This window comes from Corvus hawaiiensis, chromosome 26 (assembly GCF_020740725.1).
Source record: "Corvus hawaiiensis isolate bCorHaw1 chromosome 26, bCorHaw1.pri.cur, whole genome shotgun sequence".
NCBI lineage: Eukaryota > Metazoa > Chordata > Aves > Passeriformes > Corvidae > Corvus > Corvus hawaiiensis.
This window is the reverse complement of record NC_063238.1, coordinates 1,666,269-1,686,685: the sequence shown is the minus strand read 5'-3', so window position 1 is coordinate 1,686,685 and position 20,417 is coordinate 1,666,269. Positions and strand designations below refer to the sequence as shown.

Genomic DNA, 20,417 nt, shown 5'->3' with positions numbered 1-20,417 from the left:
TAAATAGTGCCCTACATTAATAGTTATAACTATCTATACTGTCCGGTAACTAGTTTTGATTAAAATACTTTAGTTTAATTATTATCATTATAATCAATTTAAATAAATATTTATTTTATTCCTATAAATATATTTGGTTTGCTATCCTTAATCCTGCATGATAAAGTCATATAAAGTATCAATTACATCTGTATAATCCTTAAAACATAAACTCTTGACCAAGTCTGCAACTAGGACTGGATTGAGCTCTACCCAGACTACTCTCTCAGAAGGAGCTTCCAGAGTGAGGGGGTCCTTTCTGCACCTTGTGGCTCAATGGGAGGGCTTCCTTCCCGGATACATCTTGCCTGAAGCTTCCATTCTGTCTGTGGCAGCATTGTTCACCCACGCTTTCTTAAACAGTGTCATTCTTCAGACCCGAATTTTTCAAATGTGCTCTGACCTCTGAGATGAAAATGAGAATGATACTCTCCATTCTCCCCAGATTCTGCTCTTTTCTTGACCAAATTCTCCCACACTGTCTTCCCAGGGCTGCCAGCTACTCCCTTTTGCCAGTTAGCTGTCTCAACACCATCTGCTCCTGGGGGAAATTACCTTTCACTACTTAACATCAGGTATGGGAAGTATTTTTGTGAGTTTTTTCCATCATATCCTCTATTGTTAAAATTATACAGGTTTTCTCCTTCTCCATTAGTATCTCACTGACAGCTTTTGGAAAATTTCTTCACAGGTGAAAGGGAGCATAAAGCTTGCAACACTAAGTTCTTCCTTTTTAATAGGAAAAATGAGTAAACTGAATGTAAACTTTCTTCTCTTAACTTTAGTGAAAGCTACCAATAAACTTCCAGTGCTCCTTTACAAAACTTCAGCCTTTTAACAAGATTTAGAGAGTGAAAGCGAAGTGAGACTGGTTCATTGAGCTTCTGAGGTTGCAGTAATAATCTAAATAAACAAATTTGTATGCAACGTTGCTATTTTTCTTTCTTTTTTACTATTTGCATGCACAGTGGATGATATTATTTTGATATTATTTGGGGAGTAGGTGTTGCTGGTAATACCCTGGAAAAGATAATTTAATTTTGTCATGATTCACATTTTGCCACAGTCAGAGATCTATTTGTCAAATAACTTCTGTAGAAAAGTACCATCACTTACATGATGGAGAATCCTGAAAAACAAGTGGAAAGACGTGCAAGACTGAGCATGGCAAATGAGACAGTGAATTTGTAACTTCCCTACAGGATTGCCAGTGGCCTTCTCCTTCCACTGGTGGCAGTGCCTCACTCTGTTTCCTTTGAATATGCTCACGTCATGTAACACTGTTTGTGGTTTGCAAAGATTATGAAGGGACACACTGCAAGCTTTGGCTTTGTTTTCTTGCTGGATAATACGCGCCAACAATGATGTACATTTTGAACTCTTCATCAGTGTGGATATACCTGGGCATGTCAGGTCAGACTAAGGGAAGACTAAGACCTAATGGCTTGATGTCCAATAGAGCATTTTGAGTTATAAGACAAGCTTTAACCACGGGACTCTACAGATGGTGATAATGATTATGATATTAATTTGCAAAATTTTGTAATCTGGAACTAGAAGGATGCCTCTTCTGAAGGAAAGGAAACAAGAAGGCCAAACGGGATGTCTCAAAATAGAGGGAAAACCCCAGTGGTCCAAATTTAAAATTAGAATCAAATAGTTCTATTCCTTGTTCAGGACAAACTTCCCACTTAAAAAGGCTTGAAAAGTTGGATTTTTTTTTCTCTTTTCTATCTTGTGTAGTCCGGAACATGACCCATTTTCTAAAATTATTGTGGGGTTTTAATCACAGACTTGCAGATTTAAGCCCCAAGAACCGAAACCGCTGGCAAAAGCCTTTATATTACAAATTTTCTTCCTCTGATATTGGCAGGTTGTGGAGTTTAACATTTTACCATAGGCTTGTGCCTACCAGAACATTTAGAATCTTCACATAGCCCACAATATGTAGGGCATCAGGAGCCCGTGGTTTTTGTTAAACATGTTAAACAGGTGGGCTTGCACACAGCCAGAGGCACCTGAATGCAATGCCAGGATAAACTTCGGTTTCAGTGAAGCACACCCTCCACACACAGAGGCATCTGAGGGGCCCTCAGAATGCAAGGTTCAGTGTTTTATGAATATGGCTAAAACACATTCAGTTTTTCACAAAGACTTAATATTTTCCCCTAGTTTTACCTAGCTGGAACACCCAGTTCTCTGTGTACATATGTAGTAGGTGGAACGGAGGCAGGCAAACAGAGAAGGGAAGCACATGTGAGATAAACCAGACTCAGGTAAATATGCCAAAATACTGAAATGTGAAAGAAAAAAATAGTAGACTATAACTAATGGTGTACAATACAGGAAAATAGTCCCTCCTCTGCCTCCAACTGCTGATTTTCCCAACACCTCCTTAACTCCTCCAAAACAATTCCACATCAAAACAGCCTTCAAAATTGTGGAAACAAACCACAAATCCTCACAGCAAAGTCCTAAGCATTTTAGGGATATTTCAAACTAATTGAAATTAATGGTACCTGTGCAACTGACTTTAGCTGATAAAAAATCATGGCCCCTCTGTAATTCTAATTAAAACTATAGAATGTTCTGATAATGGACAAATACATTTTTTGATTCTAGCCAAAGAACAATACCTCCCTCCAAGGGTCCAAGATGCTGTACACAAGAGACAAGTGAATCATAGAATATCCTGAGTTGGAAGGGACCCACAAGAATCATTGAATCCAACTCCTTGCCCTGCACGGGATAATCCCCAAAATCACACCATGTGCCTGAGTGAATTGTCCAAATGCTTTTTGAACTGTGTCAGGCTTGGTGCTGTGACCACTCCCCTAGGAAGCTTGTTCCAGTGCCCAACCACCCACTCTCTTCTGGGTGAAGAACCTTTTTCTAATATCCAACCTAGACCTCCCGTGACACAGCTTCATTCCATTTCCTCAGGTCCTGTCACTGGTCACCAGAGAGAAAAGATCAGTGAGAAATATTCATGAGTTACAACAGTAAGCCCTGTGTGATACTAAAATAATTTAACATAATTTAACGATTTATAATGGCACAACAGAGCTAGTGGACACTGTGGAATGGGCCAAGACAGTCCTTGGTAGGCCATCTGAGTGAGAAGTCTTTAATTTGGAGAGCTCAGATGTAGGGCTCACCCCTAGGGAACAGTCCTGAGCACACTGAATTCACCAGCACACACCTGGCCTTTCAGTATGCACAGTAACTCCAGTCCCAGTAATGCCCATTTTAGTCTCCCACCAAAGATCAGGGAGATGCTCTGGCATTGTTTACTATGTAGCAGGAGACAAACAACAGGAAGCTTAGTAATTACACACAAAACTCAGGTAAATCTAGTAACAGGGTGACAGTCTAAAACTTGATATTAATAGAATTTCCTGGAGAAACAGTGGATTGGTTGTAAGAGAAATCAGAAATGACTGTCAGAAATGCAGGAACATTGTTGGTACGGTACATCCCTGACACACTATCCTGCAGGGAGCACAGAACTTCTTTAGGAACTATAAAAAATATGCTGAACTAGGGTATGACGTACATGAGTCCCTGTACTGTCTGGCTGAGATGCAGTTAACTTTCCTTATAGCAGTCTGTGTGCTGCTGTGTTTTAGATTTGCAGCTAAAAAAGTGTTGCTAACACACCGCTGTTCCAGCTGTTGCAAAGAGTGCTTCCACAGCACCCAGGCTTTTTTGTTTCCTACTCTGTCCCCTCCCAGGGTTTGGGGATGGGCAAGAGGCTGGAAGAAGACACAGCAAAGACAGATGGCCCCACCTGGCCAAAGGTTAGTCCACACCATGTAATGACATCCTCAGCAATAAGACTGGGGTAGGGAAAGAAGGGGATGGGGAGTTTTGTCTTCCAAGGTGGACACTGGTCCATGACTGGCTGGGCATCAGTCTGCCTCTGGGAAGTGGGAAATAGCCACCTTTGCATCACTGGTTCTTGGTTTCTGTTGTAATTTTTTCCCTCTCTTTCTGTCACTTAATCAAGTCTTTATCTCAAGCAATGCGTTTGCTTGCTTTTGCTCTCCCTATATTCTCCTCCACCCCGCTGGGGGCTGGTAAGGGATTAAGCAAATGTGTGGGAGTTTCGCAGCTGGCTGGAGTCAATCCACTACAGATACCTCCAATAAAAGATGTAGCTTTTGGAGACCTTTATCTCTCTTCATTGCAACCTGTGTATTCCAGCATCTTTGTCTTAAGAAGCTACTGATTAAAATAATTCAATCAAAAAATCTGATGTAGAAAATCTCTCTTTCCTGCTTTGGTCAAATCAGCCCATTTTTGTGTGGTTTTGGTCTCATGATATTCATTTGTGCAACAGAGATTTGAGGTGGAAAGCTTGCATAAATTTAACTGACACTGCGTAGCAACTGGCTTGGTCTATCACAGCAAAACATTTCCAGGAAGTACTTACGCATTTCTGCAAACAGCTGCCTTCTTTCTGCCATGGTATTTCCTCTTTTCCCACAATCTTCAATCATTCTGGAAGACAAAATCATGTGAAAACATTACGTATTATTCCCAGACTGAACATATGTACAAAAGCATCCAAAATTGATCCCGAAGAACCTTTGAGGTTGACAGGTGCTCCACGTGTATCCGATGCCTTTTGCCAGCCTCTGTGTGGTGTGGTTCATGGAGAACCTGGTCCTCAAACTGTCCTCCATTCCCTGGACTCTGCTTTCAAGCATTTGTTCCCCCCCGCCACCCCTCTCTCCCAAAGGCAGTGTTCAGTTTTTCTGCTTGATGTAACTAACTGGCTTACATAACACAAGCTCTGAAATTCATTTTAGGTTTTCTTAAATAAGGAATCCTCAGTTTAAATTATGTAAGAGAGAAGAAATCATAAAAGATTTGGATATTATTTTATAGTCTCAAAAATTATGTTCTAGCCAATTCTATTTGGAGGAGACAAAAAAAACCAAACCAAACAACAGCAACTAAATCTCTACACCGTAACATAATACATGCTATTTACCCAAGCAAACACTCTCCCAATATTCATTCAAATTCAGGACAGTATATCTCTGATTAAATGAGTTTCAGAAAAAGGCTCAGAAGTAAGAATATATTTTCCTCCAGTTTTCAGATGAAAAAATCTTTCAAATATTTTGAAGAGCACTACTGCTGGATACAGCATGGAGAAAAGCAACAGCTTCTCTCACAGCCAGCATTCAAACCATAAAAGACTAAGGCCTTCAAAGTAAAGATAAACATCTTTAGCAGCACTCAAAAAATTAAAACTAGCATCACCACCTTCTATGGGTAATTATCCTGTCGAACCAATATCCTTTCCTGCCTGCCAAGTCTGGTTAGGGCTTCTGACCTGCATTTTAAACTACATCCTCATGTCAACTAGACTGTGTAAAATAACATCAGACTACCTAGGTTATAAAAGAGATGCTCTATAGAAGCCTGCAATCAAAAATTGCACTGTATCCCATAGCAAACTTCCATATGTATACAACAAGAAGGATAAAAGTATGGATGCTGAAGTCTGCCATCACCAAAGAACTCAAGATAGAAAACCAGTTTCCTTTTATTTCTCGAAGACAGAAAGGCAATCACACAAAGGGGTGTTTTGTTGTGTGGGGTTTTTTTTCCCTTTCAAAATGCACTGTTCAAATGAAGTGGTGGTACATTAGAATTGCCTTTTCCAAATAGCCTATTCAATTCTCAGAGTACTGATAAAGACTCTGCTGAAGTGCTATCTATGGTGGGCATTTTGTGATGTGAGCAGCAGTCCCACTAGGAAGTGGACAAAGGGTATGGATGCAGCCTCTTTGCAGGGATATTCAAGTTCACCCTCATGCTTTCATTTGTCTGGGAGTGATAGGGATGTGTGTAGCATGGCATTAAGTCTGAGCTAATATGTTCTCCCCTTCTGCAGAGATAACAGCTCTCAGTACAGTGCTTCACAGAAGTGGTCACAGCCTGTGATCTGGAGGTAGCTGGTGTCTTGCTAGCTTGGAGGTGTCGGAGAAGACTCCCAGTAAAATGAGATACCTCAAGACACGCCAGGCCCAACCAGCACCTTAATTAGACAGCAAGAAATATCTTTTTTACATGAATCAGGTTTAAATCTCTGCCCATAAAAGATTAAAAGCAATATAATTCCACTAACCATGGCTTGAGTCCCTGCTCCTTTCTGTTTCCAATGAAACTCATAGTAGGAGACAAATTTGCCATGGGAAATGACCAGATCTCATAGGACAGGTGGGTTAATAACACCCTTTGAAAAGATAGCACCTTTTACTAGGCAAGGCAGTTGAGTGCATACTTCAGAGCAAGCACAATTTTTGATTAATATTAATTGCTTGTAGAGTTGGTTATAAGCCATCATAATTTTCTCTGACTTCTATATTCAGCATTTTTCCACCAACAATGTGCAGCTTGTTTTCAGACCCAATACTCTGTGTTATTTGACAGAGATTGGGTTAATTTGATTTTGGCACAAGGATGACATCATCTTCCATTTCTTGACACAACTGACACTTAAATCTTACAGATTTTTCTCCAGTTAATAATTTGCTGTTTTCATTCCACCAATGTTCTGTAACATTTGTGAAATAATTGCTGGTCTCAGAGTGATTGCTACAAATTTTATTGAAGACATAAGGGGTGCAACTTTATTCTCACTTCCCTCATACTGCCACCTGGAGAAAAATACTCCTTAGCTATTGCTTTTAAATATCTTGCAGAGCATGGAACGTGGCTCACCTGTGACCTTATTCACCGTGCAGAAGAATTTTCCCAGTCTAAATTCTGTAAAAAAAGTATTTTTCAAATCATGCAAATTGTACAGTATGTTTTCCACTTCCTTCAGAAAAGCCTGTTCTTAAAGTGTCCCTTTAGTGGGGGGGAAAAAACAAATTCTTTAACTGGTTTTCCATTTTCTGCAATTCATCCTCCCTTTACTTTTACTTTTTATATCTCCTCATATAAAAATGTTCCCTGGACCTGATCATCATTTTTCAGAATGTCCCATTATCTTCTGAAATTGAATCACCCTTTTCACTGCTGGGGCTTATGGGGATTACCAGGCCTGACAAATAACTTTATATTTATAAACACACAACTCAGGCTTCACTGGAGAAGGAAGGAGCTTCATATTATGTCTTTTAGGACTCTTCTTGCACTAGATATTTTGCAGATTTTAAAACAGCCTTCACCCCAAATGAAAATCCTAAAGTTCCCTCTAACAGGGTAAATGTTGTTAGGCTAATGAGAGCATTAGTGGTGGCAATGTTTTCAGACAGCTACATTCCATCCCTCTTTCCTATCTTCTCCTGATAGAAGAAAAGTGATAGATGATGCTCATCTACCAAAGTATTGGTACTTCTGAGTTGCCACGACAGGAATTCACTCAGCTGTGTCTTCCAAGCTTCTCACATACATTTTTAACTCTAGAATGCACTACAGCCCAGGCTCAACTAATACCACTGTCAAGGTGCCGGGCATCTCCCTTTTCAGCCTTGTTCCCTGCGACCCAGCTCCCAGGTACACAGCTCTGCTCTTCAAATCAGATTACAGACTCCTGCTTTGAGCCCACAAAGCATTCACCTCAGTCCCTGGGGCTGGCCCTGAGCTAAGTGACTACAGTCGTGTTCCAGTATTTCTCATTTTGCTCACAGCACATGTCACGTCACAGAAAAAAAAGTACAATTTGTTCTACGGGGGAGAAAAGCAAATCACAAAGCAAACTTTAATGTGCTTTACAAAACAGAATACATTTCCAGAGACAGAATGTTGAAAAATATCAATGAATGTATGCATTTCTCATAGTAGGGATTAGATTATATTTGTCTTCCATGGATTCCTTTCACTATCTTTTTCCCTTCACTTTTCTTCCCAGGAAATAGCTCCTCCACTGCAGGTAAGCAGAACACCTATTGTGCATCTAATTAAAATTCTAGTCACAAGCTAATTAGTAAGGTACCAATTAGCATGGTATTAAGGCTTCAATATATTACAGACATTCCAAAGCAGAAATCATTCCAAGCATGAGGTTTCCAGCCTCTGAAAAAGATACTGTGAATGTTTCATTTTTACCCATGTTTCAAGATGAAAACTTTTATGACATCAGTAGTGTCAGAAAGAATAAATAAAGAAAGAATATAGTTTGATTGGAACTATTTTGACTACAATTTCATCTTCATGCTTATCAGTATCAGAAGCATAATTGGTCTATTTTTAATATACTTTTCTGGTTTATAAAATGTGGGTGGGAATATCATATAATATGCACAAGGTGAGAACTAAATGCCTCATTTATCTTTCCTTTCCTGTTGTGCTGCTTGGATTATGAGCACTGCAATAATCTCTCTCACAAATAAGTGTTTTTCTTGTTTTAGTATTTACAGGGTAAATAATGTATTTTATTAAACCCCACTATATGTCGTTCTTTTCATAAGTAGCATATTTCCATTACATTTCCATTTCTCGAGCTATGTCTGTGCATGATAAAAGGAATGCATGCTACATTTAAATTATTAGCTCCAAAAAACCAATCTGTCCTGGTTTAGGCTGAAATAGAGTTAATTTTATTCCTAGTAGCTGGTACAGTGCTGTGTTTTGGATTCAGTCTGAGAATATGTTGATAGCACACTGATGTTTTGATTGTTGCTAAGCAGTGCTTACCCTAAGTCAAGGACTTTTCAGATTCCTAGGCTCTGCCAGTGAGTAGGTATTACGGTATCCCGCAGTGGTAGGGAGGAGAAGAGAGATCCAACAGGCAGGAATTGTGCAGCAAGATTGATTTATTTAATTATTTTACAAACTCTTGTCTTTATAGACTTTTTTCTTCATAGTCTAATTGGTCAAAGGATCAGCCACCCCTTGGGGTGATTGGCTAAAATCCTAAAATATCCATTGTCAAAATATTTTTCTACTGTACCATAAACAAAGCTCTGCAAGGTCGCAGGTGTTCATAGTTTATAGAACTCTGCTAATATCTTCCGTGATAAGAGAAAAGTATTTCATGGGACTGGAAAGAAGCAAGAAAAATTCTTGCTAGCAGCAATATTGTATCCACAAGCAGGTGCACAAATGACTGGAAGGGAGCAAGGCCAGGACAGCTGACCTGAACTGGCCAAAGGGATATTCCATACCAGAGAGCATCATGCTCAGTGTATAAACTGGGGGCAATTGGCGGGGAGGTGTCAATCACTGCTCAGAGATGGGCTGGGCATTGGTCAGTGGGTGATGAGCAATTGTACTGGGCATCACTTATTTATCTTGGGTTGTATTCCTCTCTCTGTCTCGTTATTATTACCTCTCTCTGTCTCACTATTGTTATTATTATATTTTGCTTTGTTTCAATTATTGTTTTTATCTGAATCCATGAGTTTCACTTTTTTTTCCCTGATTCTACCCGACACTGGTGGTGAGGCCGGTGGTGAAATAAGGGAGCAGTTGCATGTGACTCTGTTACCAGCTGGGGTTAAAGCAGCACCACACCATCAAAAGAAGCAGTTGCCTACGTACCTGGCACTCCTCTCTGTAAAGTCCCACACACGTCCCAGGAGACCCAAAAATTCCTGACCTGACATGCGCACACACAGTTTGATGGGTCTGAGAAGAGCCACCCCACTAGCACTTCCACAAATCCCCATCCCATTTGTCGGTGACAGATGAAGTGCCCCAGGGAGGCAGGATACACGCCAGTGAGGAAAACTGCCCACTGAAATTGATTAATTCTGGCATGAAAAATTTATCAAGTCCCATGTGATGGTTGTGACGCAGCCGGGGCTTTGAAAAAAGAGGCTCCGAATCCTGGCCAGTGACACTTCTGACAGTCTTTCAGGTTGGATAAAAGTTGTTTTTCTGTTGAAGCAGGTCAGAGGAAAAAGAGAAACACCTCTCTGCTCCAGTCTTGTCCAGCTGAGTGTGCTGGTGCTCCGAAGCTCTTGGGAGCATTTTGGGACCCAACTTCTAGCCGGAAGTTTTGCACCATGAGACTGGTAATCTCAACAGTGAGTATCTCGAAATCACTTTTTGGAAAGAATACCACCATTTGGCAGAAAATATCAACCAGGATCAAGCATCCTTTATCTGAGCAGTCTGTATTTCCCTAGTGAGGAAATCTCAAACTCTTGATATAGAAGCTATTTTTTCTTCCATGAAATGATATTCACTTCAGTGTCTCTGGGAATTAGAAGCATTAGGATGCAGAGAAATGTGCTGGTTTCTCAGTGGCTATTTTTTATGCTGTTGACAAATCTGAAGCTATTTTCTATGCAGCTGGACAATATTTAAACCCAGCTTTGAGCAGACAACATGACCATTTTTCAGCAGCACAGGCTTCTTGTCTGCCATTGCTCAGAACAGTTTTATCAAAATGCCCTCCATACATAACAAACTGCTATTTCTTTTCAGGATTCACCAGAAATTTAGATTTATGAAAATGAATGAGCCTGCTAGGGTCTATCTAACGGTGACTTCACGAGGAACTTAAAAGCTATAGTCAACAGCTAGGATTCTGTTCACGCAGGATTCATGGCAATGTGAGAGAGGAGATGTTCCACTGATCTTTTATTTTCTCCTATTTTCTCCAAATTCAGGTGTGTTAGGTAGATTTTCCTCAGCTAACTAGAACAGTTATGGCTGCTTATTTCAAAGAATTTGGACTGGAGATCAGTGAGTTAAAAGGGACAGTGAGTGCTGGCTAAAACCATATTTCTGACATCACCAACCTCAGCAATCCTTGTCGTTAATAATAAAAATCCTGAAGGGCTATTTCAGAGCCCTCTTCCCCTTAATGGATTTATTGGTGCCATATGAATGTCTTGTTCCACATGTTCTAATGAAGTAACTCCCTAACAGGCCTCTCTCAGCTTTACATTCCAGGACTAATCTTTGGCACTGTAATAAAATTGGTCAATGCTCTTTCCTGAGGCTAGCTATAATTGCACTGCACTTACAAAGTGTGCTTGTATTTTATCTAGATGAGATTTTTGCAATGAAGAAAGAAAACAAAAGCTGTTGCTAAGTTCATCTCCAACATGAGTCTCAGCAAGTCTGACTATTCTCATTTTTGTCGTATTTTTCGATTTTAATAACACCAAAAAACCTGAAATTCTGTCTTGATTTATTCCTTTAGGGAAATGTGGTTCTGTTTTTAAGAAAGAATTTTCCAACATATTTTTTCATCAGCTCCCCTTTTGGGAGTTTTGTATCCTTAGTGGGAAACTGCCAAAAATGCCTAATAAGGCACCCACTGCAAGTGATTTCCATAATGCACAGTCTTCAAGGAAGTTTGAATGCTATGCAAATCTTATCTCTCAGGTCTATAAAACAAGTGTGAAGGGATTAAACACTTAAAAAAAGAAAGCATAATTTTGAGACAGAAAATGTGAGAGTCAAAATAGACTAATTACGTGTTTCATTTAATTTCATACTGTATGGAATCAGCAGTTTACTAGAGGAGGCCATGACAAAGGAAACATCAGTTGCTTTCCATGTGCACTAGGCATTATCAAGTTTAGGAATTAAAAATGTTACTAACTAGGCTGAAATATATACCAAAATCCTTATTTTTCTTCTTTTCATGGGTACTTGTACAGTATAATTTTCAGCTTTTCTCTGCAACATGGAGAACTTCTCTTAAGAGAATCTTACTACTCCAGACATGAAAGACATTTAAGAAAACGAGTACTTGTAACTTAAAATATACATATGAAACTTTGAAAAGCTGTCGTACAGGCGTTGCCTTGATGAATTCTTCTAGCCATGCTCTTTTTGAGTCAGCCTTCCTGACACTGGAAGAAACTACTCTATTGGATGAAATATGGAAAGAAAGCTAATGTTCAGTGCTTCAAATATGTTTTCATTTTTTGAGAGCATAAGATTATCCAACAAAATAATTTTGGTCACCTCCAAAAAACTTTTCTCCAGGGCTTCACTGCCATCACCTCTGCTAAACATAAGGGATTGATTCCAGTTAACTGCTACTGAATTTCAATGCAGTGTTTCAAACTTCTATTCAAATGCAATTAAAAAATTGTATTTTGTCTAAATTTTATTAAATATTTTAAAACAATAAAGAAGATGCAGATTTCCTTTGAATATGACATTTCAGAGCCTTAATTCTACCAAGGGGTAGTTAAAAATAACTTCCACTAACAGTCACTTCTTTTTGGTTACACTCAAAACACATTCCAGGAAAAGAAGAAGCCCCCAAAACTCAAACACAAAAGCTGGCAATATACAATACCAAATCTGATTTTTCTGATGTGTAAATATCTTTATGGAGTTTACCCATTAACTCATTTTGGAGCTGGATTTCACTGAAATGGTAGTTTTTCCTTCAGAATATGTATTTTTAAAACTATTTTTCTAGAAGCCAAGATCAATAAAGAACTGATGACCTCTGAACACTCAAATTTGCAATTCTACTTCTTTCAATTGGTTAGAGAAGCCATAATTGATAGAGAAAACTGTAATGAAACTCAAGGGATAAAGAATTATAAGGCCTTTATCACAGGAAGCATTTAATTTATACTCTGATACTCTGGTAGTCTGGTCCTCTTTCTTTTTTACTTGCCATTGTAGAGGCAAAAAGGAGGTTGCAGGATTTCAAATATAATTAAAATCCTACTTAGTCAAAGGGATCTTTCAGCTCCTCTTGCGCTGCCATAATTAAACCCAAATTCATTTGAGAGTAAGCTGTCAGTGAAACAATTGTGTTAGGAAGCATTTCCCGGCTTCTGCCAATTTTAATAATACAAGTTGTCAGCTTTTGTAAATACAGATTTGATGATGATTTGCTGTAGGACAGTAGGTACTTTCACGTCCTCAGAATTACAAAACCCACTAAATAAACCAAATGGTAGCTGCAGGAGAAAATGCATTCCTAGGCAGTTGAAATTATTAAGATCCTTTGCAGGTTATAGGAAAATCGCACTAAAATTAAGTACTGTGAGTAGTCAAAAAAATTAGTTAATAGAAAGACTACTGGCTTTTGTAACCTTACTGATGAAAAGTTGTGGCGCCCAAACAAAATGCAATAGCCACTGATCCAGAGAAGTTGAAAAATATCAGCTACAAAGAGTTTTCCATTATACAACTGACAACCAAGAAGTATTTAAGCTTTTTTATCTTTATGCCTGAAACAGATGCCTTTGGGTTTTTTTCACTTTTCAATTTTCTGAAATGTTAAAACAAATAGATTTATAGAAAAGAAAGTCTGAACTATATCTAAACAACACAGCTAAAAAGAAGAACCTTTAAAAACAATCCCATGGAAATCCAAGTCCCTCCAGATCTATTTGCCAGAAAGGTAGGAAATAAATTACAAATGAAAGAATGATGAGGCACTGATGAAATTGTTCACATATACTCTTTCATAGTGGTAGCTGTTAATTTGTCTTGAAGCTCAGTGAGAGCAGGCACTAGGACAGAAAAATGGCACTAGGACTGGAATTAAGGCATTCAGGAGCATATTTGGGTTAAGTATATACCTTCTGAGACAAAGAAAGCTTTGATTACTGAGTCTGTAAGGATCTCATGTGGAGAGAAATCAGATCCTTAATGCAAGCAGGAGCAGCCTCCAGGCTGATCTAATTAATATCTGAAGAAGGGGTTTTTAGCAATTAGCTGCTGTCAGGGCATAAGGAAATGTAAGATTTTATCTCTTTTACCTGGCCATATCCCTTCCATGAATGGCCTGGTAAAATGAGTAAGCAATGACCTGGGTAAGAGGGGTACCACTTGATTGTTTTGGTGGCTGCATTCAAATGAAGATGCTTTAAAAGCAGATGTCAACTTATTAACTTTAATTCTGTTTTCAAGTACCAGATCTCATTGAAGGTCACACCTCTATGTCTCTACTTTTGTGGTGGAAAAAGAAGTTTCACATGCACTGTTAAAATGATTTCACTAGGCAGCCTTAGTTATAATAAAGCTCAAACCTCAAGATACTCAGTTAAGATACTACCTCTCACAAAGTCAGAGTGATTGGAATCAGGGTCTGTACATTCTTGTCCCATAACTGCCTGCCTGTGTACCCATGAATAACCACACAAGCAGTACAGCAACCCAGTTGTTATACACAGCAGAAACAGAACAGGTAGGCTGGCAGTACCATGTGATACAAGAAGAATCAGCAGGAAAAAACAGCAATGAGATGCCTAAATTTGTATGGAACTTAAATGACAAGAAATTACATGCCAATACAATAATATCTGAGTCTTCTAATGAGGAATACATAGAAAAGGCAAAGTCAGATGGGCTCCAGTCCAACAAAAGCTTTCTTTAATCTGTCCTTATCCTGCAAAACCTTCACATACACACTGAACCCCAAGCATATGCTTGAATTCCACTGTGATGACTGCACCTAGCTGAAGAGGAATGGGCTGCTGAACTGGGCTCAGAGGTTTTCTATTTAGTTCTTAATAAAGGTCTAACAGAAAAGGACAGCCTACAAACAGTTAGTTACATAAAAGGGAATGTACTTGGAAATGGCACTTCAAGGAGGAGTCAGAGTATCTCCCAATAAAGATAAGCTTTAGCCACGTAACAGAGAACATAGCTCCTCTGCATGTGATGTGGAAGTTTACAGAGTACTGAGGTCACTTTGAAAGCAAAAGGAATTAGAGAATTAAAGAGAAGGGCATTAAGAAACAGAAGGATCTTTCACCCCTTCATCCTTCTCTTCATTATTTGGATGTATGCTGAGATGCTACTCATGACACTATTATAAAAGTAAATTAGGAGGAGAACTACACTTTGTGCCAGTTCCTACATCACTGGTTGTTCCTGAAGTATCCCGCCACAAAAGTTGGCATGAGCTTTTCTTTTCCAAAACTGTCTTTGATGCAAATGTAGTCTGTCTTTGCCTCCCAGAAAATTTAAGTCTCCCTTTGCTGGAGTACTCTCATAGAGTATTATCATACTCTTTCACATCAGTATAGCTAATTTATTTCAGTGATTAAAAAGGTGCAGCTATTAACTAGGAGCAGAAATTTTTGCAAAACTATCCTTTTAATAAATAGCAAGGTAGGCATCTTATGTCCTCACTAGAACAGGACAGATGTTAGACATAAGGCTGTGGAGGGCTGTAATAACTTAAAACAATTCAAGAAAAAACCCCATCCTTATTTCAACAGGTAAAGGACGACAGGAAATGAAAGCAAATGCGAACAAAAAAAAAATGGACAGCTTCATATGCACTACCAGCTAGTTTATTTTCTCAAATAAAAAACCTAATATAAAAAATTACTTTTAACCTAATTAAAATCTGACATTATTTTATTAGGTAATATCATTATTACAATAGCATACAGAAGAAAATGAAATACAATATAATTATGTAGCAAATAGTCTCATATACTAAGCCAGAACAGAAAGCTAATGCTTGAAATATTGAATTCAGAGATAATGGCTGGTGATGCTTGTAAATGGACACAACAGAAACAGGCTGCTACATATGATTCACTCATCTGGGTCTCTCCTCTCAGATATGCACATTACCTCTAACACTGGTTGGACCCTGCTAAACTTGAATTAGTGTTGTATGTGCTTGAGGAGGAAGATTTTTAATAAAACAGTATCAATTATACTGCAAAAGAATGTTTAGATTATAAAAATTCCTCCAACACTGCACAAACATTTCAGCTGCTAGAAATGGGCTTGTAAGCAGACTCCTGTCTGGAGAAATTTCAGTGCCCTGAATTTACCTCTCCCATGGCAAGAAGGGAATGTGAAGAAAGCCAAGGGGAGCACATGAAAGCCCAGAAGAAGCACATCCAAGCAGGCTGGCACTCATGGCTGCAAAGAATCCTTATGTGCTTTGAAATCCCCAAATGGTTGTTTAAAGATTTTTCTTCATGTAAAATGAAGTAGATCACTTCTTAGAAACACTCATCTAAGGGTAGTCAAGACAGAAGACACACTCCTACACAAGCATTGCTCTAGGATGCATACAGTGCACCAACTTTTGTGGAAAGATGACATTTGTATCATTAACAACAGGAAATACGAGGTGCCAAAACTGTCACACAGCACTTCATGTCTGTATGTCACGTTCCCCCAAAGACTAAATGTCCTCAAACTAATTTTTCAACACCTCCTTCCTCTGAAAAGATCTCATTTTTCTTCTAACACAACACAGTAGTTCCAGGAGAACACCTCAAAAACCACTCCACGGAGAAACTCAGTCACTGAACTACAAGCTTTAAAGGTGCCATTCCCAAGATCCACCACACTTTTTAAAGAGTTATTTCACAAAGAGTTTCACAGTCACCAAAACTCAACAGCCATCACCTATGAGGAAGCCTCACAGCTGGCAGGAGAAGAGAAAGGGACGGTCAATGTGAAGGCACAGAGAGATCCTACAGAAAAGCATGGGGCACTAAGGCCTGCAGCAGCTTGCAAGACAAAATATATCCTTGGACAGAGAATACCAATGAAAACTGTTAGGAGCCAATTTTTATGTGAAATGTGTTGGTTCTGAGCAGACAAAACACTCTGCAGATGCTTTACAGCCATGTACCACAGCAGCCCAGCAGCCAAGTATTCGTGGCTGCTGCAGGGGCACTTCAATTAGGCCACAAAAGCGAGAGCATTACATAAATCCTTGCAGAGAGCAGTAATATCTACAGACCTGGATTTTGAGAAGAAAAACGGATTTGAATTCACTGCCACAGTGACAATTTCCATGGGCAATTACAGCCCCTCCACCCCCAGAGGCCCTGTGTACAATCAGCCATCCTCTGAGGCAGCAGCCAGCTCTCCCAAGTGATGCTGCGGCTGCACGCCGAACCACTGCTGTCGGAGTGGCCACCAGCCTACTCCAGAGATCAACAGAAAGTGGCTCTAAGGAGAAATCCATGTGAGTTACAAGTGCCACACCACTGCCTGGAAAAAACCATGCCCAATTTGACCCTGTTGATAAGAGGCAACAATCCTTAAATTGGTCCAGAGGCATCTAAACTGAAGGCATCTGAGATGGTAATAAGCAGATTGGAGCTAAGCTGGTTAATGTTATTTGCAAACAAGAATAAGTACATTCGCACCTCAGGTGTCATTTGCTTAATTCTGAGACCATGTCTAATATTCTTCTGGGTATTCTGGCAAGAAAGCAGCAGTATATTTTTGGTCTGCCTTATCAAGTGCATCACATCAGAACAGGAAGCAAGAGACCTTCTCCTTCTGTTTGGCTCTGGTTCAACTACACTCAACTATTACATTCTAGTTTAGGCACCAAGTTGTCTGGAAGCCAATGACAGAGTAGAAGGAGAGAGGCAAAGAGATGGAAAACACTCAGAGGACTGAGGCTGGAGAGTCTGATTTCTGGGAAGAGAATAACATCAAATCTATACAGTTTTGTTAAGTGCTGATGAGCTGGGAATAAAACAGCTATCTGCTGTTCATGTTGAGGAGAGAATTATGAGGTGTGATACACAGGGTTTAATTAGGAATAACAGGAATAATATTTAAACACAGAAAACGCCTGATCTCAACAGGGGAACTCTGAAGAGAAAGATGTATGAGGCTGTAGACAGTCTCTCAAGAGATATGGTGAATGCCCTACAGTCTGTGGCTTTTAAAACTACCCCAATAAATCTTTTGAAACATACACTGCTGGCCCAGTGAGGTGAAATGGAGACTCCAGACGTATTTCTGGATGAGAATCTCAGTGGTATAAAATAACATGTAGTAGAGTTTTATCAGCAGAGGCTCATCTTGCATTCCTCACTTGTAGATATGTTTTTTCCTCCTACACATTTCATAATTTAGTTTCTTAAACACAGAATGTTCAAAATAGACTATTTCAGAAGCCATACCCCACTCCCCCATTGCTCTTTCTGCCTTCACTATTAACCTTTGTTTTGCCCCTTCTCACCCAAACCATCCATTTGCCTCTACTGACTTGTGATTCCTCAGAATTCCCCTGTGTTAGATCATGGAGTTGTGACGTCCAACAGCAGAGCGCTCAGTGACAGCTTATCCACTTTGCTTCCTGCCTTAGTCCTGTGGATGTTAAACAGAGAGCAAAGGAAGGGAGCAAACCATGCAGCTGGATTTTGGGCTTGTATCTCCCTTGTGTTAAAGAGATGCCAAAGGCTGACACATGAAAAATACAAAAAACTGGCAAACTCCCATTTTACCTGGGACTGAGATGACAGTAACAACCTATACACCAGTGAAGTGCACTAAAGACACAAGCTGACTGTGAGCAGTGTTAGAGCTGTTAGGAAGCAGCCCCTCCCTTAGAAAAAAGGGCTGGCAAAGCCTTCTGGCACAAGTGCCTCCTCAGGTGTTCTTCACCTGCTCCTAGAAGCGCTGGTGGGCAATATTTTTGGACTAAATTAGCTGGTATTTAACTGATGCAGGAAGGCTGACAACAGGTCCGGAAAATATTTTTCAAGCATTATCTGAAAAACTGATTTGAGCGCAAAAATTTCCAAGCCCCCCGAGAGACAAAAGGTCATTCTGTCTTCTCAATCCATTGCTTATTGACTCAGGTTATCAGTTATCTCAACTGATTTCAGCTCTTCTAATACCTGCATTTCACTACAGATGCCCAGAGGCAAAGGGTACTTAGGAATTAGAGGTGTGAATTCATTTCCAGAGGCACTCAAACAGATTTAACAAAATCCATCGGGTAAATATTTAGCTGCAGGCTTGGTTTTAAGCAATCCTGTGAAAGTGTGTTTTACAACACAAATGAATGGAAAAGGGGACTCAAAAGAGTCAGAGAGGCAGATTTTTCCCAGAAGCTTACAAATTTTTTTTAAATTTACCACTTTGCCACTCAGTCCTACTTTCAGAACAGCTAGCAAACACCTTTGCTGCAGAGTGTTGCAATATTTGGCAAAGGCATTTTGGTAGAGTCCCTTGCATACACCTCTTTATTCTGCAGTTGAGGAGAAGCACTGAAAGGATTTCCAGTGGCAATCTCCAGCACCAGGAGGTCTGTTTATATCAAGTGCCAGTCATTCCTCACCATTATCCTCGCTATTTAAGGCTGTACCCTCTAATGCACAGCACCACAGAGATTTGAGGGAGGTAGAAAAGCATTACAGGGTAGCACTTCTGTAGGTAGCATTTGTAGTTAGTCCTACGAGCTGGCTACACCAGCAGGGCTTCCCAAAGCAGAAGCCCCAAAGGGCCCATGAGAAACCAGGATGCCAGTCCTACTCCACATAGCAGAAACCCTGGAAGTCCTTCAAAAATGCAGTTTCTGATAGTCAGTCAGCCTGCAAAGGTTTTAACATAGCAGTCATGGACCTATAAATAACTCGGCAGCGTTCGTAAGATCAAAATAATGAGGAGGGAAAGAAACAATACAGGACCCCTTCAAACTTTATCAAAAAACCAAGATCTTAGATGAAACTAATCATGTTAGCTATGTAAGGAACATACTCAAGGTTGAGACACAAATAACTAAACTTCATCGGATCATTTCAGAATGATCTGCTGAAATTGTTCTGACTGAAACAGTGTCATTTTCTTGAGGGGAACATTAGAAAATATTAAAAAGCTTGCAAGTTTTTAAGATTATATATTTATAAAACTATAAAAATACATACACATAAAAATGATAAACTAATGCACTTAAAAGAGTGGGAGAATCAACATTTTTAAGCCCCCGGAAGTTGTTGAATCTGTCAGCAACAGTTTGTAACATCAGCTGAATTCTTGAACACTGACAAAAACTCAGATACTGGAACAGTTTTAGGTAAGCTACTCTCAAGAAGAAGAATATTGAGCACCAAATCCAATGCTTCACATGTGAATGCTTTCTGTTCACCTCTGAAATCTCAACAGATTTCATTTTCTACATACCTAGAAAAGCTAGGTACAAACATTTTTAAAGAATCAGCACCACATCCAACTTGAATATTGTATTTGCTAGGATCAAAATGACACATCATATAATCATTGTCCTGACTGCTCAGTCCTTGACATGACAAAGGATTAGAAAAACAATGAATACAGTACTCTCTCAAACGTCTAAAGGAAAGATGTTCCCATTCTCCTCAAGCACACCGAACAAACAGTGATCACATCTGCACACATTTTGTTACATCAGGATAAAAAAAAGTATTCACTTTGTATTTGTTTCCCTAGTTTTACAAACACTGACTGCAAAACAGGTAACACCTGAATGTTTATGGGATAGAAAACCTTTTAAAATTAAACTTTTTAAGCTTCCCACAGGCAACACCTACTCAGAAAATTCTTTTCTTTTATACTTCTATGCATGAAAAAGATTTCTATACACATTTTCTGTCCTTCCAAGCAAAATACAGCATCTGGACCATCTCTGACCTGGCAGAAAGGATTTTACTTGTGCCTGAAGTCACAAAGCATCAAACACATGTACATGCATCAATTTATGCTGATATTTA

At 39.3% G+C, this 20,417-nt stretch overlaps 1 protein-coding gene across 18 annotated transcripts in view; it reads right to left on the bottom strand.

Annotated features, from left to right (window-relative positions):
• Positions 1-20,417, bottom strand: part of DTNA (dystrobrevin alpha) — a 223,487-nt gene that overhangs the window by 93,116 nt on the left and 109,954 nt on the right. For 7 of the 18 annotated variants that reach the window (XM_048329114.1, XM_048329116.1, XM_048329115.1 and 4 more), the window contains one exon: positions 4,475-4,542. In XM_048329114.1, the coding sequence (XP_048185071.1) occupies positions 4,475-4,541 (67 nt within the window). In that variant the 5' untranslated portion in view covers position 4,542. Of the gene's footprint in view, positions 1-4,474; positions 4,543-4,629; positions 4,654-20,417 lie in introns of those variants that run through there. The other 11 variants (XM_048329109.1, XM_048329112.1, XM_048329120.1 and 8 more) reach the window with 2 other exon arrangements.